The 24,649-nt window shown below is 40.3% G+C and overlaps 1 protein-coding gene across 1 annotated transcript in view; it reads left to right on the top strand.

The window, feature by feature from the left end:
* Positions 1-23,058, top strand: part of LOC117269930 (synaptic vesicle glycoprotein 2C-like) — a 57,576-nt gene extending 34,518 nt beyond the window's left edge. The window contains exons 4-12 of the mRNA XM_078162329.1: positions 6,264-6,397; positions 8,342-8,431; positions 8,523-8,633; positions 8,719-8,807; positions 12,582-12,746; positions 15,792-15,925; positions 18,585-18,788; positions 18,940-19,099; positions 20,912-23,058. Coding sequence (XP_078018455.1) covers positions 6,264-6,397; positions 8,342-8,431; positions 8,523-8,633; positions 8,719-8,807; positions 12,582-12,746; positions 15,792-15,925; positions 18,585-18,788; positions 18,940-19,099; positions 20,912-21,095 — 1,271 coding nt within the window. The 3' untranslated portion in view covers positions 21,096-23,058. The remainder of the gene's footprint in view (positions 1-6,263; positions 6,398-8,341; positions 8,432-8,522; positions 8,634-8,718; positions 8,808-12,581; positions 12,747-15,791; positions 15,926-18,584; positions 18,789-18,939; positions 19,100-20,911) is intronic.
* The last annotated feature ends 1,591 nt before the right edge of the window (positions 23,059-24,649 follow it).

The raw sequence follows: 24,649 nt of genomic DNA, 5'->3' as shown, positions 1-24,649 counted from the left end.
GAGGCAGCAGTAGACCAACAGTTCCTGTATTAGCGGAGGTAAAATTATTGTTTTTGTCTGGCTTTGAAGAGAGCGTAGAAAAAGTTTCACTTTACATTCAGTATCCCGTCAGGAAGGGCTGTCTGTTTGGAATGTACTAAGCATACGACTGGATAAACTGCACAAGTTGTCTGAATGTATGGAAATGCATATTTTGACATAGTTTTGGTGTTGTTAAACGTGGACCTCTATGACTTCAATTCATCAAGAATTTTCTCCATTTTAGATTCTTCATTTACCATGAAGGCATACGACGAAAACAATAGTTTCTTCATGAATTCAGTGTAACACAGGTTGGGTAATTGATATAGAAATGGTCATTTGGGGGCTGCTTCTGTCCTGCTTGACTAGCTGTGTTAGGTGTAGTTTAAAACTTTATGTCAGACTGTTGCAGAGTTGGAGGTGTGCAGCCATGGCCTGCAGCTCGAACAGCTCAGTGTGCTCCTTCTTGTTTTGTTGCTCCCTTCAATAATAAAATCTGATCCTGTGTGAAAAATGTCTTCTTTCATTAAGCCATCGTTGTCAGTGCTAACTAGGGCTGCCCCCTAAATGTTGATAATTTGAATCATCAATTGACAAGCCCCCAGGCTGTCTCCCATTTTATCACTCGAATAATTTTTGTAGCTGCGTCATTGTATATGGAGAAGTGCAGAGTAAGAGCGTTGCAGGCTGTAGACCATTACAATCAAGTCTTGCCTCAGAATGACCTAACTGTGATGGTAATAGAGGGCAGTGCAGCGCAGAGTGTGATTTGTTTCTGTTTGTTGCTCCGATGCTCTCAGCTCCAATGCTGAATGTTAGCAAAGTCAGCTAAAGTCATTTTGAAGCAGATGTTGGTACAACCTACTGCTGTCCAGTGTGAGTGACTCAGCTGACAGCGCTGTCAGTGGCCCACCAGGAGAGACACTCTGTGGTACTCTTGGATTTTTTAACCGAATACTGGACACTTTAGATTTTTTTTTACCATGTTAGAATGTGATGTTTTCACATTACAGATGATAACCAAAGACATTAAAACATGGGACACATGTTGGCTGTTCTTGGACATAAATATTGTTTTTGTTTTTTTTGTCTTGTTTTTTTGATGACAAAAGCCACCAAATGTTTTGCTGGTTTAACACTTATAATATTAAACAGCAATAGTCAGAAACAGTTTGTACCAGCTGTAACTTTAGTTGTTCAGGACAGTGAACAGTAAACAATGAGGCTGAAATCAATGATATAAAATTACAAACAGTAACACAGATGATATGCTGCATCATTTCATGTGAAGGCAATTTTGAATTCAGCGCAGGAATGGCAGACTCCGCCATGGAATTACTATACAGAGAGGTAATTACAGCATGTAAATACATGAAATAGGTACCGCTGAAAAAATGCACCGTGTCTTTATATTGGGTTGTATTTTTGGCTCTAATATAAACTGATACAGGTACTTTGATCTTTTTTTAATTCTGGTCTCATTGACCCTATTGTTGTTAATTACTTCGTGTTACCTTTCAATCACTGCAACAACTCAAAATGCTCAAAGGATTAGTTTCCAAAACGTATAAAAAAAAAAAATTTTCACTTACCTTTTGTGATATCCAGTCAGACAGATTTGTTTTCATTTGTTACCCATAGTTTCAGTGAAAGGTATCTCTCTAACCTTTACATTAATTGTGACACCAAAGAGTTTTTACATGCCTCTGCACCGACAATAGCCGTGGCTGTAGACGTTATGTTTTTGGGTTTTCCATCTGTCTGGCTCTCCGTCCCATTCTTGTGAACAGGATATTTCAAGAATGCCTTGAAGGAATTTCTTCAAATTTGGCACAAATGTCAACTTGGACTTAATATGAACTGATTAGGTCAAGGTCACTGTGAACTTATCCGTCTCATTCTTGTGAATGCAATATCTCAAGAACACCTTGAGTGAATTTTGTCAAATTTGGCACAAACATCCACTTCAAGCCAGAAATGAACTGATTCGATTTTGGTGGCCATAGGTCAAAGGTTAAGGTGACCATTACCTTGCATCCATCTCAGTTCTCATGAATGTGATATCGCAAGAACACCTTCAGGGAATTTCTTTAACTATGGCACAAAGGTCCACTTGTACTCAAGGATGAACTGACTAGAATTTGGTGGTCAGAGGTCACTTTGACCTTACATCTGTCTTTTTCTCGTGAACGTCCTAATTATTAATAGTTAATTATTAATTAACTATTTATTAATTATTAATAGTAATAGTAGTAGTATTAATTATAATTATGACAAAATTTTACACAAATGTCTAATAGGATAAAATGATGAAGCTATGACATTATATATCCAAAAGGTCAAAGGTCAACATCACTGTGACATCATAATGTTCTGCATAAAACACTTTACTGGCCATTAATCAATACATGTCTCAGGAACAGAGGGGAAGACATTTGCTCAGATACCGAATTGATGACACTAATCTTAGGTGCCCGCCTTGAAACTGTGCTGATTGTATAGATCCTTTGTGCTGCTGGAAGGGAAGATGTGTGTGAAACATCCATGTTTTCACAGACATGAATGTAAACTGTAAGTGCAACTTGACGGGAGGCATATAGCTGCTAGGCAGTAATTGTAGTTTTTTAGTTATTATTTTTCCTTTTGTGGGTTATTTGCTCTCAACAATTGACAGATAAACACAAAATAAGTAGTTATTGTTTTATGACTAAAAGAACGTGTGTACACAGGGTCACAAGCACATTGAGACAAGTATTTGTGTCTCATTTGTAGTTTCCATTGAAAGGCTGTCTATCTGTTGTCACACTCCATTCATGTGAGTGAGTGTGAGAGGGCCAGCTGAGGCTCATAATTGAGGCCAATTGATTAGATGCCAGTGTTTTAACAAATTTTTTTCTCCAAGACGCAGCAGCGTGTGGGTAATAGGTTCCGCCGCAGTGCTCTTTGCATTGATTGATGGACAAAGGCCAGATAACTGTGTGTGTGTGTGTGTGTGTGTGTGCTTTTGTCTTTGGTGTAAGAATGTGACACGGTAAAAGAAGTGGTAAATTCCAAAAAAAGAAAGTCATGCAGCAACCTGTGTTTTTTACGTGTGTGTGTGTAGGGGTGTGTGTCGCAGTATGAGAGGTAAGACAGATTTGTCCATATGTCTTTCTGTGAGTTCATTAACACACCTATACTTAAAAATTTGTGTCACAGCATCGAACACTGCCAAGGACAGTGTGTGTGTGTGTGTGTGTGTGTGTGTGTGTGTGTGTGTGTCTTATGCGTGCTCACTTACTGTAGAATAGGAACATAAATCTTGCTGAGTATCTGAATCAGTCAGCCATCCCCTCCAGTCCATTAAAGCTATAATCCCCCTAATGAGGTTTGTACTGGTACAGGCTGGAGCAGCACCACAGGCCACACACACACACACACACACACACACTGTTCTACATCCACACTAACATTCTTCTGTGGTGCTGATTTTCAGATACAGCCCTTGGCTGTATGGGTGAAATTCAGACTGGGTCTTCAAACACACACATGCTTTGTCAGATTTTGTTACTCCTGACTTGTTGATGAGGGGTGTGTTATGATTTTTATCAGCAATGTAATATATAACGTTCCTAGACTTTGTGATGAAGCATAACTTTTTTTTTTTCATGTGTAAAGGCTTGGAAACAATGCTCCAACAAATAAGTTCAGTCCAAATTCAAAGGGTCTTTGGTCAGGGTGGGGTAAAATACCAATACAGCATAGTATCACGATATTTTTGTGTGGCAATATTGTATTGATAGGCAGTTGCCAGGTATCCATTTGTTTGCTAAATAAATTATTAATAATGCAAATACCAACAAAACTTTTAGAAGACTAAAATCAGTTGTTTTTCAGTCAATTAGATACATTTTACTGCAATAAAAAATAATTGAAGTGAGATGAACAGACTGAAAACTAATCGTGTCAGAAAAAGCAGACAAAGTTTTCCTTTCAGGGACAGAATTCACAGTTGAAAAAAGGTATTAAATATCATATCATGAGGTAATTCTCAACTGTTGTCTTTGGATTTAAATTGTTTGAATCTGCTTTTTAAGATTTCATAGATTTTAATATATTTTTCTGTGCTGAAAGATACTCAATAGCTCAGCTAATACCTGAAATGTCACTGGAAAACAAACGCCTGCAGCAGCATGTTGAGTGCCAGGTGGCCAGCGTGCGCCGTTATTGGACAGCACATGGACACTCACCCTCTTGCGACTGGACTTTGAACTCATCCCACAGTAGTGGTACCTGAGGTACCGTAGTACTACAGTACTCCAACATTATGGTATCATGTGTACTGTGGTGTTTTAGTACCGCGGTCTACTGTTGGTTCCAGTATACCCTGCAACACTACTCTAGATAGCTCAGTATTACATTCTTTGCAAACCGCTTTTCTTCTATCACTCTCCAACACTTTGAAATATCAGCACACTGCCGACATTTTACTCCGTCCATCACTGCACGCTGTTTGATTGCGTCATCAAAACATGCCGCTATTATTCGGCCTTGCTTTTCACTTATTCCACCGAATACCGAATGTGTGGTTTTTTGCAATATTCGGTAGAATATATTTGGTTACCGAATATTCGCTGCATCCCTAGTTACAATGCCACAGACAGGCAATGTCCCTGTTGTAGCATCATATCCCCTTTACACATGCGTCAGGGTTGTGGTTGTCAGCCAGAGGCTGCCACAGATCTACTTTTTATCCAGTTTCAAGCCACATTTTTACAATACATGTTTTAGATTTCAGTCATTTTTCACAGTATGTTTTAACCTAATGTATGATTTCTGTTATTGGAAGTCTGGATCTTACGTTTTCAGAGAAACAACATGAGCAAACGTTAGCGTCACCTCGCCTCCAACCCCTGCTGTGCTTGACAGTTTTAACGTAAAACTGCCTTATTCAGTGTCTTTACTGGTGTAAATCTTGGGGTCTGTTTGTTCTGGAGAGGAGAAGACCTCTGCAGATAATTCAGCACCCAGTAAAAAACTCCTAAATGTCTGGATCTTAAGTTATCAGAGAGAAAATGTCGGCATGTAGCAGCTGGGTTAGCATCCCCTCCACAACTAGCCACACAGTGTTGGGGAAACACTGATTTTTAAAGTAAAATTGCTTTTTTCAGTGTTTTGGGCAATATAAATCTTGGGGTGCATTTGTTTTGGAGAGGAAGAAGCCTCTGCAGATAATTCAGCTCCCGGTTAAAAGCTCCTGATTTGTCTGGATCTTGAATTATCAGAGAGAAAGGCTAGGCAATAGTTGGGCTAGCATCCCCCTTATTCCATGTATTTAGCAGATTTAATCACCTGGTTTGTTTTGGACAGGAGACTTCTGAGGATAATTCAGCTCCCGGTAAAAAAAACTCCTAAAAACTGAAGGAATTCTAACTGGGAGAAACTGATTGGAATGATGGCATTGCTCTGTCTTAAGACTGTCTTAAACCCTGAATGCAGCTTAGGGCCCTCTGTGTTTCTCTCCATGGTGCTGAAAAAATTCAAACCCAAGATCTTTTGCATTTAAACTCAGGCTCAAGCCACTGCACCATACAACAGATCACCATAGCAACCACTTGGAGATGTTCTAACAATCACACTTGGGAACCATCTGCAGTGCTTTTGAGCACAGAGCTACCACCTAGCAGCAAACTGGTGACACCCAGCACAACTATCTGCACACAAAGAAACTATCTACCAACAACCTAGGAACCATGTCCACTTGTCTACTGTAGCAACACCTTAGCAACTCAATAAGCTGTCCCAACTATTTAGCAACACCCCAGGAATGAGTCAAAGCCATTTTTTTCCTTTCTTAAGGAAATGTGGAATTTTCTATTTTCTATTTTCTGTTGCAAGTATTGAAAATATTCAGGCAAAAAAAGGACAGGTTGGAATTGGGAGAGACAATAGGAGAGAGAGAGAGAGAGAGAGAGAGAGAGAGAGAGAGAGAGAGAGATGAAGGACTATGTATCCACTGATGCCAAAGAGTGCGCAGTGACACTGGGGAAGTAGTTGACCTGCAGGTTAATTAATTTCATTAGCTTGTGGCAGAGAAACATCATATATGTTTGTCCAGGACTGAACAGCTACAGAAAGTCCAACCTGTGAGGGAAGGAAAAAGCTATAAATGTGTTTTTGTTTTATTCAAATTTGATGTCTTTTAATGTTATTAGAAATTAATTAATATTTGTGTCTCTCTGTGCAACTGCTTCTTTGTGCAGGTTGGAGCTTCAGCATGGGTTCGGCCTACCAGTTCCACAGCTGGAGAGTGTTTGTGGTGGTGTGTGCACTGCCGTGTGTCTCTGCAGTGGTGGCTCTCACTTTTATGCCTGAGAGCCCCCGCTTTTTCCTGGAGGTAAGAGAGAGAGACGCAGTGTATCGTGATGCTGGCAGCACCATTATAACTCTTAATGACAATGATCATTTTTCTTATGGATATTAGAAAAATCAAAACACTTTGCTGCCATTTTTACCACTTTATATAAGAAAATAAATATAGCAGTTTTTAGAGCATGAATTGCATCTTTGCATCAATGCAGGTTTCCAAACTGTGAGGCGTGTCTCCATAGGGGGGCAGGGGCGAGTTGAAGGGGAGGTGTAAAAGGGAGGGACACGAGACAAAAATACTGCATGAAGTCGAAGGGACAGATGCATGCCGGCATTCTACAAACAAGGGGGAGTTAGTAATTGTAGTCTGGCTGCTGATTACAGCAACTCACCAACATGGTCAGCAGTTGGAGCTATGTTGCTAGTTTGGACACACAGCTCATAGAGGCAATTAAAGGGACAGTTCACCCCAAGATAAAAAAATACATATGTTTTCTCTTACCTGTAGTAACCTGTAGCGATTACTCAAGATAATCCACAGACCTTGTTGTCAGCAGTTTCACGTTGGAACTATTTTCTGTCTACCAAGCTGCACCCACCCACTGTATCACTGTGCAGAAGGAAGCGTGCCTCTACTGCTAGCTCACCTAGCACCACTGAGCTAGCTAATGTTACAGCTCAGCCAAGAAGGACGCCATTAATGTTTACGTCTGTCACGAGCTACTCGTCGTAGGCTTAAAATAATTTTTCCCAACTGGTCCAGCCACAGGGTCTGGATTTCTCCTGAGTCATTACTTCAAGGTCTACACAGTTTTACACATTCAGTGTCACACTTGTGTTTGTGTGTGTTATGTAGTTGTCCATTCGTCATTCCCTCTACATCAGTAAACGGCACTTCAAAATAAAAGCTATGTGCTGGAAATTCCCTATACTTCAAAAAGTGTGTTTTTTTACAAACTTGACACATTTGCAAGTCACTTGTGTCCATTCAGATTGGATCTGTGACCCACTTTTGAACCGCGACCCAACAGTTGGGAACCACTGGTTTAAAACATAGCCCAAAGCTTACTAACTGTGGCTATGTAGAAACTGTAGTTGGAAGTGGAGGGTTCTGCAGTCAGTGTCATTATGAGGAGCCCACAGTGTCAGACTTTGAAACCCCCTGCATTAATGTAATTTGCAACTCATTAGCACATGACTAGTGCAGTTACTATGGATATGTATCTGTCAGATTTGCCCAGATATGTACACTCTAAGAGAGTGGTTCCCAACTGGTGGATCCCGGTCTAAAATTGGGTTGCAGGTCCATTATGACTGGACCACAAGTGACTCGCAAATGTGTCAAGATTGTTAAAAGAGAAAAAAAACAAAAAAAAAAAAACATTATAATTTGAAGTACAGTGAATTTTCTGGCACAGAACATTTATGCTAAGGTGATGTTTCTTGCTGTAGAGTGAGTGAATAACAGACGGCTGAACAGATACAGTAAAGTAGCTCCTCGACATGGACAAATGCAAGTATGACACTGAGTGTATTTAACCGTGTGGACCTTGAACTAATGACTAAGGTGAAAGGACTAAGGAGAACATTTGAATTGCATAGAATTTATTACAGTAATAACATAAACTTTATGAATGTGAATTGGGTAAATGTTATGGGCTATAGTTACATAAAATGTCAGTCTATTCATCCTAGTATTATTTGATTTAATTAAATAGATAGTATTTTTTTGGATTATTTTCAAATTACTTGACTCAGTTGGATAAAAATTTGATATGTAATTGAAATACATAAACCTGAAAAAATAGATCAAATCATTTCTATAAGTGTAGAAGCAAACCTGAGTATTGATATAATGAGAGCATAAATTGAAGGGACTGTAAAGGTTCAGTTGACTAGCTCCAGCCACGGGAGGATGAACAGGTAGAGCCTGATGTGTACATGCATGTAACATCAAATAACTGTCCCTTAGATGGGTAAACACGACGAGGCCTGGATGGTGCTTAAACACATCCACGACACCAACATGCGTGCCCGCGGAGAGCCCGAGAGAGTCTTCACTGTGAGTACACAGCGGCCCTGCAACACTTGCATCCTTCTTCCTGCTGCTGCAGTGCCATCAGCAGGTGACAGATCAGTGTCTCCCCCTGCAGGTGAACAGGATAAAAATCCCCAAACAGCTGGACGAGCTGGTGGAGATGCAGAATGAGTCAGCCAACCCTGTACTCAAGGTCCTCTTCAAGATCAAGGCTGAGCTCAGAGGAGTATGATTCTGTTTATTTGTTTTACACAGATTTATTTTCTGGTTAAAATTTTAAATAAATAAAAATCTCTTCCTTTTTATAACAGATATGGTTGACTTTTATGAGATGCTTCAACTACCCAGTGAGAGACAACACTATAAAACTGGCTGCAGTCTGGTTTACTCTGTCTTTTGGGTAAGAGATTTTCTGCACAGCACTACTTCCTCCACACTTCTCCATGATATGACTGCATGCTTCCATCATGTTAAATGATGCTATGTATTGCTCTCAGTGATACTTAGCTGAGTCACCACTACTTTCCAGCTAAATAACAGTTTCAGTGAGGTACTTAGCACTGTGGCAGATGCTCTCTCACTTATAGCGTCTTGATGAATGTTGACAGCTTAGATTAGAAAGAGAGAACCTATTTGAGAGAAGGTGCCATTTGGCTTTTTTCTGCCGACAGCTGTAATGAATTGCAGTACGTACATGTCAGAAAGTTTTAGCCTTCAGGACAGTCTTTTAGCTAAAAGTGGTTCTGTTATACTCCAAGAAAAGTAATGTTTTATGTTGCTGGTTTAGATTTATGTCAACTTGTGTGTTTTTTTTTTTTTTAAAGTTGGAAGTCCTCCAACCCTCCAAGTAAGAGTCAGAGGACAAAAGGTGTCGTATGCTGTACAGACTGTAAAGTTGCTTGATGACTTGGCTTAGAACCTGGCAGAACCTCAGTCAACTTTCCCCTTTCCTGTTATACTCAGATAATGTTATATGCTAGGCTCGTCTATGTTGAAAAGAAAACCAAAGTTTGTAGACAGTTTAAAGATGTGGCTGGGAGACTGACAATCTTCACAGAGACATTACACTATATATTTAGCTAATGTTAGCAAAGCACTGGCTAAATAGCTAGCTAACCTATAGCTTCATCAAGAGGAGTAATCCTAATGTCAGATCACCAACGTCAGCCAGATTTACTTCCTCCTTATTTCTGTGGTAACATTGATAAGACCTGGAAAAGGATAAGTAGGTTGGTTGCAGACATATTTTTAAGATTCCATGATACTGTGTAGCCTACAGCCTACAGCAGCATGTTACAGATCCCATAGATCAGTTACAGAATGGTACAATTCATATTACTGTCGACATCCTGAAGGAATGTATCTTTAGCATGTCTACTGCATTAAGCAGAGGTGGAGGAAGTACTCATATTTTCCACTTGGGTAAAAGTTGTAATATCAATAAAGGAGCATGTGAAGTTTTCAACAAATCCTCCAATCCAGACAACCACATAGGTTGTTTGCAGGTTGTTTGGCATAATGTAATAAAACTTTGTTACAATAATTACATATTTTTTGGGAGCATCTGCACTTTACATGAGTTTTTATACTTATGTCACCACTACATTTCCTAATTAAAATGCCTCTGCAAGGCCAAATTAAGCGCATGAGCAAAAGACTTAATATACAGGTATCATGCTAAGTGGATGGCAACACCCACGTTAGAAGTGTTACAACTGTCTGTTACAACCACAATCCCCCATTCTTGTTTTGCAATTTGCAGGAGGTCTGCAGTGTTTGAATGTTGACAGCTTAGATTAGAAAGAGAGAACCTATTTGAGAGAAGGTGCCATTTGGCTTTTTTCTGCCGACAGCTGTAATGAATTGCAGTACGTACATGTCAGAAAGTTTTAGCCTTCAGGACAGTCTTTTAGCTAAAAGTGGTTCTGTTATACTCCAAGAAAAGTAATGTTTTATGTTGCTGGTTTAGATTTATGTCAACTTGTGTGTTTTTTTTTGTTTTTGTTTTTTGTTCTCAGTTTGTCTTTATTGTCTTAATTTTTCGGGTCCTGTTATTGTCTTTCTCTTGTCAGGTCTCTTTTTGTCCTGTCCTTTTTTTGTTGGCAGGTTTCACTGCCTCTTGTTCCGATACAGAAACAGATGCAAGATTCTTTGCTTATTAATTTGATCTCCCAGCTCAATAAAATACCAATAAACCAGCTGCACCTCTGACACCACCTTGCCCTTTACCCCTCTGGAGATGTACACCATAGCCAATTATGCCGCGACTCTGACCCATGTAAACCTTTGCTTATATGTGGACATACAAACACGTACTGACCTTTACACACACACACACACACACACACAATTAGCTGATGATGCAAAATGTAGTCACAAACTCATCAGTTGGATGTGCTGCAATAAAGTTGGAAGTCCTCCAACCCTCCAAGTAAGAGTCAGAGGACAAAAGGTGTCGTATGCTGTACAGACTGTAAAGTTGCTTGATGACTTGGCTTAGAACCTGGCAGAACCTCAGTCAACTTTCCCCTTTCCTGTTATACTCAGATAATGTTATATGCTAGGCTCGTCTATGTTGAAAAGAAAACCAAAGTTTGTAGACAGTTTAAAGATGTGGCTGGGAGACTGACAATCTTCACAGAGACATTACACTATATATTTAGCTAATGTTAGCAAAGCACTGGCTAAATAGCTAGCTAACCTATAGCTTCATCAAGAGGAGTAATCCTAATGTCAGATCACCAACGTCAGCCAGATTTACTTCCTCCTTATTTCTGTGGTAACATTGATAAGACCTGGAAAAGGATAAGTAGGTTGGTTGCAGACATATTTTTAAGATAACAAAAATTACCAAAATCAGCTTGGAGCTGTCTGCATGTGGATCAGCCTCGTATCCCGCCCTCTACATGCTACATTTAACTATAAATGTTCAATGCAAAGCAACTCATAAACACTGATGCATAGAAATGAGCCTGCTGATCAGTGGTTCTTTATAGGTGAATCAAGGCAACGGCCAAGTGTAACCACAGTGTTTTTCTGTTTGCAGCATTTAGACTGATTGCTTCACACCATGCCAAAATGAATGTGACTATCAGTGTATCCCTGACCCTGAGATATTATTTGAAGATTAACTTTTGATAAGTGAACATAATTTTTTATGTTTGTTGTGGCGATCTTGTCCGTATGATTAGGACACAAAATGAGCATATGGAGTTTATAAATGCAGGTGGTGAATGTACGTAAGGTGACTGGAAAAGTGTGTGTGTGGCGGACACAGTGATGTCTCCTGTGCACTCTGTGCTCACACAGTCGTGTTTACTGCGGCGATTTTACACACAAAAACTATCTGAAGACTGAAATCATGCTTGGTGATATGTATTAACAGTATTGTAAGATATTATTCAAAACTGTTGGTGCTCTGTTTTGCAATTATGTAATGTTATTTGATGTGCGCTCCACCACAAGTGTCAGCTGCATCCCTCTCCTTTGCGTTCCTGGGGTGGGAATGTGATGGTGAGACAGTGCTAATGAAACAATGGGCAAAATTTGAGGTGAGATTTGAGTTGGCTTGTAATTTTTACAACTGAAAGATGTTTATGGAAAAGTTATGGCTCACTAGCATAGGCATTAATAAAGTCACTGGACTGAATGTTTATGGTGAACAAGATCTGTAAGTAACATGATATGAGGCGAAATTAAATGTGTGAGAGCCATCATTATTTATATAATGACATCTCTTACATTTAATTTCTACAATTTGGCTTCATTTTACCACCTCAACAATTGCGTCACCAATTTCCCCTGAATCCAAAATGTTTGTACGCATGGGTTACAGTTTCCCTGTAGGTGTGCACATTCTCCTGTCAAGTTTTGTAAATCACAACTTTTGTGTTTGAAGTGGCGTATGCCGCTTTCGGGCCTCGTTTTGTGAGTATGCAAAGGTTATTAATGAGACCCATGGTCACACCAGAATGTGGCACAACAAAATTAATGTGCATTAAAACTGTAAAATTTTATCATTAATTCATCGAGGAGCAAAGAAATATAACAAGAAGTTTAACACTTCACACAAAAATTCAAACTGAATTGAGAGTGAGCAGTACAACAATCAGCTGTGCCAGAGTAGCCCATGTCAGTGGTAACATTTTATCACAGAAGCTATTGCTGTGTCCAGGTACTACGGGCTGTCGGTGTGGTTCCCAGATGTCATTAAACACCTTCAGGCCGACGAGTACGCCTCTAGAGTGAAGATCCACAACAACGAACGCATTGAAGACTTCACCTTTAACTTTACCCTGGAGAACCAGATCCACAGAAACGGAGTCTTTCTAAATGACAGGTAAATGAAAAAGACAAAGGGAATAATGATAAAGAAATGATTAAAGCCAGCTACAATGTAACAAACTGTGATCCAAACCTGTGAGTCTCCCTTGGCACAATGTTGTGGTTAAAAGCATCTCATCCCGTTGTGGGATAGCAGTGCTATTCATCATTCCCACAAACAACACACCTCTGCGGGTTATATTAATCCTGCCTCCTTTATCTCCCCCACCACCAGGAAATTAAAAGCTTTATCTCTCTTTCCTTTTTCCTCTCTCTCTCTCACACACTCACATCTTTTCCTGCTCCTCCTGGTTATGATTCTCGCTTACACAAAGACCAGAGAGAGGACGCAACAATACACTGTTTCCATCCTCACTGGAGAGCGTTTATTAAGAGATTAAATCAAGACCAATACCATGATACTGTGTAGCCTACAGCAGCATGTTACAGATCCCATAGATCAGTTACAGAATGGTACAATTCATATTACTGTCGACATCCTGAAGGAATGTATCTTTAGCATGTCTACTGCATTAAGCAGAGGTGGAGGAAGTACTCATATTTTCCACTTGGGTAAAAGTTGTAATATCAATAAAGGAGCATGTGAAGTTTTCAACAAATCCTCCAATCCAGACAACCACATAGGTTGTTTGCAGGTTGTTTGGCATAATGTAATAAAACTTTGTTACAATAATTACATATTTTTTGGGAGCATCTGCACTTTACATGAGTTTTTATACTTATGTCACCACTACATTTCCTAATTAAAATGCCTCTGCAAGGCCAAATTAAGCGCATGAGCAAAAGACTTAATATACAGGTATCATGCTAAGTGGATGGCAACACCCACGTTAGAAGTGTTACAACTGTCTGTTACAACCACAATCCCCCATTCTTGTTTTGCAATTTGCAGGAGGTCTGCAGTGTTTGCTCCAGTGTGACTTTGATGCACTGCTCTAGTTTGGAGAATGTGAGACATCAGTTACCAGTCCTCTGTGAGATAATGTGCTGCTATAGTCACAGATGAATCCACTGATCCTAAAGTCCAGGCATCACAAGTAAATGCCTCCCTTCCTGCTGTACTCAAACATTCCTCAACTTTATGCTTCACTTCTCTGTAGAGCTTGGGTATGGCTGAAAGTATTGAATTTACTTGCTAAGTGCTTTATATACTGTTGGATAAGCAAAGCTATAACAATATATCATATTTTGTACAGTATATATGTGAAATATTTATCTATAAAGAAAGAACAGCAGTCAGATCATTTTAGAGGAGTGAAATGTGCAATATTTTCCTCTAAAATGTAGTGGCGTAAAAATATAGAATAGCATACAATGTAAATACTCAAGTAATGTACAAGTATTTAAGTACTTCAGTACTTGTACTTAAAATGTGTCTCAAAATTGTATACTCCTGTTAGTAAACTTCAATGTAGTACACTATATACACTATGTACTTGTTGCGTGGTGCAATAATTTCAGCAGGATAGTGTTGTCTCAAATTGTACACTGCAGTTTTGCACTTACCGGAAGTGACAACGTTTTTTTTGTTTGTTTGTTTGTTTTTTGTTTTGTTTTTTTAACACATTAACATTTTGTTGAGAAGTTTGTGACCTAGCTTCCACTACATCACAAAGATGGCAACCACTGAGGGTGAGAAGTGTTCAGTATTCCACACACAACTTTTGGACTTTTTTTGAGTGCGCCAGTAATACACTGCATTTTCCTATACTATGCAGTGTGAACATACCAAGTGCACTTGTGCACTCAAAATATTAATTCAATTTAATATGCAGTTTAATACACACTGCCAGTTACATTCCCCCACTGTGCGTAAAGGGGATCTCTGTAGATTTTACACAATAATGCCAAAACACATCAAGTAGTGGCAAAGTAATATTAGCTCAGTCAGGACCACTTTAGTCAAAGAAAATTCTATTTCCATTTGCAGTATTGTATTTGGCGGTATGGCTCCTCTCTGAGGCCTCTCTGCCATTCCTAGGCCCACAGAGAAAGCCCCCATGTGTCTTCATGGAAAGCCGTAAGCATGAGTGAGCACACCTCTCTGCCCTTCCACGTGCATACGAGGAAAGCCTAATGCAGAGAGAGCAGCAGCAGAGACCCCTTGGGAACACAACAGAGCAGCACCAATGACAAAAAGAAATGACATTGATAAGCCAGACGCAGCATGAAAAGGAGGAGCTGGGGTGGAAGCGGCTTGCAGAGGAAGCTTGACATCGTGTCTTGCCTGAACTAACGCTATGCTGAAATTTATTTCTGTGGCGAGGAGGTGTGTTCATGTGTTCAGGCAGGAAGAAATTCTTTGTAACATTAGTCAACATGTCACAGGAGTCACAGGACTGTTTACTGATTGGCTGCTGGTATTCTGTGGCTGCAAGTTGCTGGCAAAATTTAATCTAACCCCAACTTTTAGTTTGGCCGCAGTTCACCGCAGACCGGAAAGGCTGCAGCTTGCTGAGCTTCGAGCAGCCATGGCACTTTTCCATATCTACTGCACGGCAGCTTGTTGCAGGCTTTGCCACTGTTTGGTGTGTTTTCAGCATACTGCCTGTTTACATGTAAATTATTAATTATTAATTAATTATAAATTTGCCAAGTGACCCTCTGTGCAAGTTTGTAAAAGAAAAGCATCAGGGGTTGTGGAGTTTGAAAGAAGTGAGACCTCTTTAGCCCGCTGCTCATCACTGCTACAAGCTAACAGCGCCAGGCTAAAACAGCCACTGCAATTTTACACACACTCAAATCTGTGACTGAACTGTCTACAATCAAGTTGCATTGTGGGTAATGTAGGAGCCAAGTTTTAACAAGGAGTAAAAATGCATGGGTAAAAAAACACAATGTTATTACTTCTGCTGCATCAATTTTGATCCTTTTTGTTTTAAACTACCCATTTACCATTTATTAAAAAAGAAGGGGAATAGTGCAATATCAGCACTTGTGCTGTCAGAAATATGTTTCCAATCTCTGTTTATTATTTTGATCCATATGTTAATGTCTTCCCCTGCCACCTCCATCTTGTCTCTCCTTCTCCTCCTCCCAGGTTCATCAGTATGAAGTTTAAGGCCGTCACATTCATCGACTCATCTTTTCTCAACTGCTATTTTGAAGATGTATCCTCCCTAGCATCTTACTTCAAAAACTGTACCTTTGTAGACTCCTTCTTTTTCAACACGGGTGAGTCTCCATCTGCAGAACTCACTCACATTCACAGCCTTCCGCCCCAGCACACAGTATTTCCTTCCACCCCTGAAAATTCTATTATTCTGTAGGTGGCTCACACATAAGTCTCACTCAGTCTCTCTGTCTCTGTCTGACAGTTCATTTTGGGTCTAACGTCCAAGCTTCTGGGGAAGAAAGAATGTTTTTGAGCATTTATGGCTTTTGCTTTATGCCACTAAATTACTGCTTAACCTCTGTGGCCCTGCACAGATTGCCTCTCTGAACTCAGTCGACTGTAGTTAACAAAGAAACTGAGCCAGGCTTGGCTGCAGAGCACTGAAAATGGCAATTTCTAACCATACAACCAGTCCTGAAGTGATGCTTTTTATTGGCTCTGATGTTTCAGTTGAACAGTAAGGCACATAAACAAGATTCTATGAATTTTTTTTCCAAATGTCAGCTTTTTCCTATTGTTTTCCACTGGAACTATCTGCCCAAGCATACAAAGCATCAAAATGTACTTTTAATATATACAGGATATGTTACAAAAATGCAAACCAATCATTTTGAAGCTGACAAAAACACAAGCAGGAAGAAAAGCAAAGGCACGGCAGACATTTAAAATGTTCTGAGAGGAAGCAGAGCTGAATCAGACCTTGTGGGAGCGCAGGGTGGAAAAATAGTTCCCTCCAGCACTCAGGAAAAGCGCTGAGCATGGAAACAGTAAGGGCATGTCAGGTTGCTGTTAATGCCCCATGGGAAATGAAGTCTCTTTGCCCCCAGCAATGTGTCTCTGGAGAGCAGAGGATAAAGGAAAAACGAGGAGAGACAGAGTGAGAGAGGGAGGGAGGAGTGCGTCATGAGAGCAGAGGTGAGAGCAGGGAATGTTTTCTCTTTGCTGCAGCTGCTGAAGATTATTAATAAACCTTTTCTGTTTAGGGAGAGAGCCCACAGACATTTGCACTGTACAGAGTTGAGAAGGGTAATTCTTATGAATCAAATTGAAAAATGCAAATATGCTAGTGCAAGGTTTTAATTAAGCAGTTATTAACCATTGAGACTCATTGAGATTAACGAAACAGTTTGGCATTTTTCAGAAATATGGTTATTTGCTTTCTTACAGAGCGTAAGATGGGACAATAGACACCTAGACGCTGGTATTTCTGACAAGGAATAATAACTAGGCTGCAGGTTTTCTGTGTGTCACTTAGTTTATGATGATGATGATGATGATGATTTTATTAAAGCTAGGGCAGGCAGAAATAAGGAAAAAAGAAAAAAAAAACATCAGAATTTGAAAATACACCCCCCTGCCTCAGCTCTTCCCTCCCTCCTCTCTCTTGTTTATCAGACCATAAATGAGACAAGAAATAGCTAGAAACCATACCACGCTCCCTCCGTCTTGCTCACCACTGCTGTAGACTGCCTCCCAGGAGGAAAGCTGGCAGCAGCAGGGAAGACAGACCTATGGTTGGCGACTGTAGCAGCCCAAATCTGACCAGCGCTGGGTGTCACAACAAGCTGGTGGCCAGTGCCCGGTCTCAGTTGTGTAACGGCAGCAACAGAAAGTTTGCTGATCCAGCAAGAAGTAGGGGCCGTACAGTACCCTGGAGCTAGACAGTGTGCTGGCTGGATTCAGATTGCTGCAACTGCTGGCTGGGGGTCAGTCCCTGGAGCTGTGGCTGCTCTCCTCCTGGCGAGGTGGTCTGAGGTGGCAGAGGATACACTTTGATTTTAGGCCGTAGCTATGTTAGCTACATAAATGTGAACTTAAAGCCTGGAGCTATGAACCTATGGTTAGCAGAGGGCAAAATTGTTAGCATTAGCAACATTTTCTCTCCATCTCTTAAACGCTTCACAGATATTGTTTTATTCCGTTTATTGTCAGACTTTCTTTTAGACTTCTTTTCGATCTTCCATTTTTGGGTTGCTTTGCAGTGTAGGCAGCTGTTGCTAGTGCTGGAATGGCAACTTTCTCTGCAGGATTCTCTGCCATTGAATCAGCCTTTCACTAAAGGGACATGCATATGCAATTGTAGAACAGCCAGTAGGAGCGCCCTCTTTTTTAAATGGCCAAGAGAAGATGCAGGAGTCTAGTTTTCTCTCAGTCCACTTGAATTACAATATGCTTAAAGATTACGATGGAACTTTTGCCCAGATATGCCAAAAATGAAACTGCCTAGCCCAGCTTTACACATGACTTTATTAAGGAATATGTATCATGTGAGCCCAATGCAAACTAAAATAACAGAGACAGAGCAGGAGCAACCTCAGGTAATATTATGGTTTAGTGACAAGTGAATCAAAATGACCAAATCCTTCTGACATCCAGTGAACCCAGGACTTTTATGTCCCCTTTCCCAGAGTCAGAGGCCCCAGGGCAATTGCGGCTGGTTATCCAGTATTGCATGTCAAAGACAACCCAAAAGGAGTCTAAAACCGAATTTAAAAAAAAAAAACAAATTCAGCATCACCAGAACAATAGATTTTGATATACCCCCTCAGCAGCAGCCAGAGCTTTTAGTTTCTGCAGCAATTTCAACTCACAGAAAGAGGCCAGTTTTTGCTCTTTGAAATCTAACTGTGGAAAGCAGACAATAGCAGATAAAAACATACCCTAATGAATTATTTAAACACAGTGTGAAAACTGAGCGCTTGCTTCTCACACTTGCAGATATCGACGACACCAAACTAACAAATTCCAGAGTGATCAACAGCTCCTTCCACCACAACAAGACAGGCTGTCAGATGACGTACGACGACGACTACAGTGCCTACTGGGTCTATTTTGTCAACTTCCTGGGAACGCTGGCTGTGCTGCCTGGAAACATTGTCTCTGCCCTCCTCATGGACAAAATAGGACGCCTCAGCATGTTAGGTGTGATATCACATTCTCTTTAAATAACAAAGCTTTCCTCTGGCTGAATGTCTTCTGATGCTGGCCTGTGTGTCTGCAGTGAGCTGTGGTGAGGTAAACAAGGCTGTTCTGTGCGTGAGATGTAAAAGATGTTTGGTGTTGTTTCCCGCAGGAGGCTCCATGGTGCTGTCAGGCATCAGCTGCTTCTTCCTTTGGTTTGGCACCAGTGAGTCCATGATGATCTTCATGCTCTGTCTCTACAATGGCCTCAGTATCTCTGCCTGGAACTCCCTTGATGTGGTCACCACTGAGCTGTACCCAACAGACAGGAGGTGGGGGCTGCACTCACTACATACACAGTGTGTATACGTAGCAAAATTACACCTCTCCCTTATCTGTAATAGCAATATATAGGTGATAAAAAGAGTGCATTGATTTTTTTTGTCATGTCATTTCAGTTCAATATCCTAAAATCTCCTTAAAACATATGACCTCAGGTCATTCACATCCATCATTTGACCTGCTGACACACTGATTTCACCTTTTGACAATGTAGTATTAATCATTATTTGTATGAATATTAAAATCCCAAAATATTATCATTGTATTCTTGAAATAATTTGGACTTCATTCTCAAAATCTCGTGTCTTTATTATGAGATGTAATCCTGAAAAAAACATCCCGTCATATGCAATCCAATGGATCCACTTAACATGCTTTATCAGTAAATAGAGACCTGGCCCCATGTTTCAAAGACATAAGGAGCAGCATTTCACTGTCTACTACTGTGTCCACACAATCTGGATTCACAGTCAATAGTTATTAAAGAAAAAATAAATAAAGCCAACTACTAAATAACAGCAAGGCAAAAGTTCACAAAATTCCCCCCAACTTCTGAAACTCTGAGAGCACTCTGAGAGCAAGTTGAAATAAAATAACACTGCTGTCTCAGGGATCAACATTAGGGCTCACACAGGGCAAGTTAACTGTGTTTTCAGGCATGTAGAATGCCTCATGCAGAATGAAATAAAAATGATGTCTCATGTAATGTTATCTAAAAAATAAATTGTGTACTGTCACGCTGAAGTGGAGCTTTTCCAGCTGAGCTGCATGTGCCAGTCTGTGTCACCACCAAAATGTTTAACATGACTGATGATGGCAACTGTGGAGGAGATATTGATGATGTACCTCTTGCATAAAAGACAAAAACAGAAGCAGCGTTGTAGGAGGCGGTGGTCGGTGAGGCCGTTAAATACATCGCGACTGGAGGACAGAGAATTCTTTTCTCTAGTACTGCCGATGAGAGAAATTGACAATGAGCGTCATTTCCAGTACTTTAGGATGGCTGCTGGGGCATTCGATAACTTGCTTCGCCGGGTGGCCCCCCACATCTAGCATGACAAGTCGCACAGCGCGCCTGTGAGTGAGGCAGAGCGACTAGCTGTCACCTTGCGCTTTCTTGCTACAGCAATCAGCCAGCAAGCTTTGGCAGGAAGTTTCAAGCCATTGTTATTTCTTCTTCGTGTCTCACTAGAGCTACGTATTGGGTAGTGACAGCAACACTGTTTCCGGTGGTACTGCTCAGTTTGGCCCGTATCCGTAAGCTTTATGGAAATGTGCAGAAATACGGACGAAATGAACGCAGAGCACGGACAGAAGGCTCTGTCCATATCCAGATCCGTATTTAACGTTGAGCATAAATGGGCCTTAATTATGACAACATTTTACACAAATGTCTAAAATTATGACATTTTATATTCAAAAGGTCAAAGGTCAACTTCACTGTGACATCACAGTGTTCTGTAAAAAACACCTCTGGCCATAACTTAACATCGTAACTCAGGAACAGAAGGGGCGACATTTGGTCAGATATTGAATTGGTGACTCTAATCTTGAGTGCCCACCTTGAAACTGTGCTGATACAACCATGAGGTGGATATTCTAGGTCAGCTACAGAAAGTGGCTACATTCAGGAAACATTCATTAAATACATATATTTACATATGACAGACACTCTTGGGTGAGAATAAAAATAAAGAGTATATATTTCCATGAGCAATTTGCCTTTTCTAGAAACAAACACTTGAGTATGTTTACTACAACAGGCTCTGACTCTTTTTTCTACTTGTCTCTTTTGTTTTCAGGGGTACAGGCTTTGGCTTCTGTAATGCCATGTGTAAGCTGGCAGCAGTGCTGGGCAACCTGATCTTTGGCTCACTGGTTGGCATCACCAAGGCAATCCCCATCCTGATGGCATCGTCTGTGTTGGTTGGCGGCGGCCTGGTGGGGCTCCGACTGCCAGACACACGTGCCAATGTCCTCATGTAAACCTCAACACAGAACAGCGTGTTGTTTACCAGGTGTTTACTCACTTCACTGAATAACCACTCACTTATGGACTATGATTTATTAGGATATCACTGAAACTAGCACAGCATTCATCCCACTTGTATTTATTATTTGATTAATAATTTGATTGTGTACTTACACAGTACAGGACAAGTTACTGTTATTCTGTTATGTATGAGTAAAGTACCTGGTAAATAACAAAGGATAATAAAATGCAGTTTAATTTAACAATGAACTGAAGATATAAAGACTTTAAGGGGTAACTTAGGTATTTTTCAACCTGGACCCTATTTTCTATGTTTTTGTGTCAAAGTGATTAATGGGAACAACAATGACTTTTTGCCACTGACAGGCTCAGATTGTGTCTGACAACCTTATGGCAAGGACAGCGCTGAAATCACCATCCCCAAAACCCACCAGACTTTATTTAAACAAACAGTAATTTTATCATGGTAAAACACACTTCGTTCATAGTCGACAGACATAAAATAAAACTCACATAAACCATCGTGATTTGTCTCTCCACTGCTAATCACCATCTCTGCTTTGGTTGAAATAAACCTTTAATTCAACCAACTGGATGTGAAAATATGCTGGCTACATATGCACTAAAATCAGTTTATTTAAATGGAGTCTGGTGGTTTGGTGATGGCAATTTCTGGGCTGTTTCTGGTTTAACAAAAAGGATCTTACTTTTTAACAAAAAGGTTGATCTCTGTAGAATAATTTCCATAATGTCAGACACTTAGAATAACAACCAGAGCCTGTCAGTGGTAAAAAAACAACAACAACAACAACAACAACAACAACAACAAAAAACGGCACTTTTAGTGGACAGAAATTAATGGTGCACAGATGCCCTGACTGGTTACATTGCAGCCTGTTTGCACTGCTTTCTGCAGCACTCTTGCTCAACACTGGAACAATTTCAAAAATTGAATATTCTCATTAGTCATTTCGACATAGTAACATTGGAAAATAGCGTCCAGGTTGAAAAATACTGAACCTAACCTTTAAGACTACAATCAAAGGTGAGGAATTTACCAAATGTTGGTGGCTGGTTGCCAAAGCCCTGGGCATTCCTGCAAGAACTGGGAGGCTACTGTTCAGAAACAAGTATGAATTATCAGTGGTGATAGAATTCTGTATATCAGCAGCTCATTAGCTGTTTCACACATGCAACCCACACATGCATGTGTCAATGCTGCAAAAGGCTTGGACCTCCCACAACCTTCCCCCTCCAAATCCTGCCCAGTCTCACTCAGATTAAAGGGATAGTGTGATATTTTTGGAAATACACTTATTCAGAGCTAAAAAGCCAAAACTAGCAGCTGCTTAGCTTAGCTTAGCTGAAAGACTAGAAGCAGGTGAAAAGAGCCTTGCCCTGTCGACAGGTACAGTAGCAAAGTCTGTCCACCAGCACCTTTAAAACTCACTAATTAACGTGTTGTATCTTGTTTCATCCTTTGCAAAAATGGAAGCATAGAAATAAAAAGCTGTGGTTTTAAAGGGGATTGTGAGCCAGACTGTTTCATGGTCAGGTGCAGAGCCAGGTTAGCTGTCTGGCTCTGCTTCCAGTCTTTATGCTAAGCTAAGCTAAGTGGCTGCTAGCAGTAGCGTTATGTTTAACATACAGATATGAGAGTGGTATCAATGTTCTCATCTTACTCTCTGCAAGGAAGTGTGTATAGTTCAACAAAATGTCAAGCTATTCCTTTAAGTATAAGTAATTTATGTGTTTATTACATGTTTATTTATATATTAAGTAATTTATTTGTGTAATTTAGTGCTCCACAAGTTCATGTTTGAAGGCCACATATCGAAGGTGCTTTTGACTTTTGTTACCTGTGATCAGTATTCCAATAATGGTTGACGACGTTCAAGCCTTTTGCCACAATTTGCAAGAATGACAAGGCCATAAGAAAAAAAAAAAATAAAAAATCAATAAACTAGTTTAGTCAATACCGGCAACTTCAGCAGCTACATTTCTAAAGTGAAAAGAAGTTTACATTTTCTGCTTTTTACAGTAAGAGACTTTTGAGATTGGAAACCTTTTGTCTGAATGCTTTCTCTCTGCCTCTCTCGTGTCTGTGTTGTGTTTGTCTCGTTGCGCTGAGCTCGCCACGAAGGGTTCCGCTCTCCGTTTGCAGTCCGACCTTGTCAAGAAGAATTTATACTCTGCTGTTATTATCTGCTCTTCTCCTTGTTTTTTTCCCCTCTCTATCTGTCTCACCGTCTTTCCTCATAGTGTTTCTCATCCAGTCTTCTCCTCTTGCTCTGTTTATCTCCTCCTGCCTTGCTGCTGCTCCCTCCAAAAACTCAAAGGCCTTTCTCAAATGTTGTGCCTCTCTCCATTGAGCCCGTCTCTCCTTCCAAACCTTTGCTGGAAGCTTTGCTGCTCTCTCCTGCTTTTTTTGTGTGTCTCATTTCTACTGCAGTGTGTCTGTGTGTGTGTGTGTGTGTGTGTGTGTGTGTGTGTGTGTGTGTGTGTGTGTGAGTCCAGACAAACCCTAATAAGTTCCTGTGACCATCATATGTAGAAAGCCATGTCTTTTTTGTTTTGTTTTCTATACCAGGGAGCTGGGTGTTTTTGGAGGATTTGAACCACATGATTAAGTGAAATTAAAAGCCATGCTTAAAGGATCAGTTCACCCAAATTCCAAAAAAACATACTTAATAGCTATACAGATAATAAATGTGGACCTTATGAGGTCACCAAAGTCAGTAGAATTCATCGTCTGGGGACCCTGACTGTTCCATGAGTTGTTGTTGAGATATTTCAGTCTGAACTGAGACATAAAGTTTTCTCAAATGAACTCCAGACATTGCCCAGAGTTTGCATTTCACACATGTAACACACAACAGGAGATTGTGTCAGAAGTGTTCTCACCTACTGGAAAAACTCTGTATGGTTTAGGCGAAGGGTTTCACTGGGGTAGAGCATGCAAGAGAAAAGACATGACGCGGATTATACCGCCATCACGTAGCTGGTTCATCTGAAACATCGTCAACATGCCTACTCGCTCACTGTGAATTCTCCAGAAAATAACCTGCTTTATTCACACATTAAACGTCTGATTCAACTGATTTGGACATTTGCTTTCTTACATACAGCTCCTCCGAGTAATGTCTAGATAATTTCAGGTTTGCAGTGCTTGTGTAAAAGGAGCTTATCTTTCTCACATTAGTATGGTCATTTTGGGTAATCCACAGAGCACACTGTCCATCCAGAGTAACTGGTGTTGTTTCTGACACAAACTCTTAACACTGCATTACAAGGTGACTGGCACCAAATGTGTTAAAATTCTATGTCGGCAATAAGGAAACAATGCCAATGCAAAGTCAATGAGAATATTTTATTGAGGTGGACATACAAGTTAAGTAAGAGCACAAATGTCCATGTAGGATGAGTGGGAGTGGTGAATGGGTTCAACAAGTTTCAAGCAGGACACTGCTGTTCATGTCTTAGCTAAAAGTCAGTATAGTTAGGTGACTTTATGGACTTTACATAACTGTACAAAGTACTACATGGA

This window comes from Epinephelus lanceolatus, chromosome 19, assembly GCF_041903045.1.
Source record: "Epinephelus lanceolatus isolate andai-2023 chromosome 19, ASM4190304v1, whole genome shotgun sequence".
Lineage (NCBI taxonomy): Eukaryota > Metazoa > Chordata > Actinopteri > Perciformes > Serranidae > Epinephelus > Epinephelus lanceolatus.
This window is presented reverse-complemented; position numbering and strand designations above follow the sequence as displayed.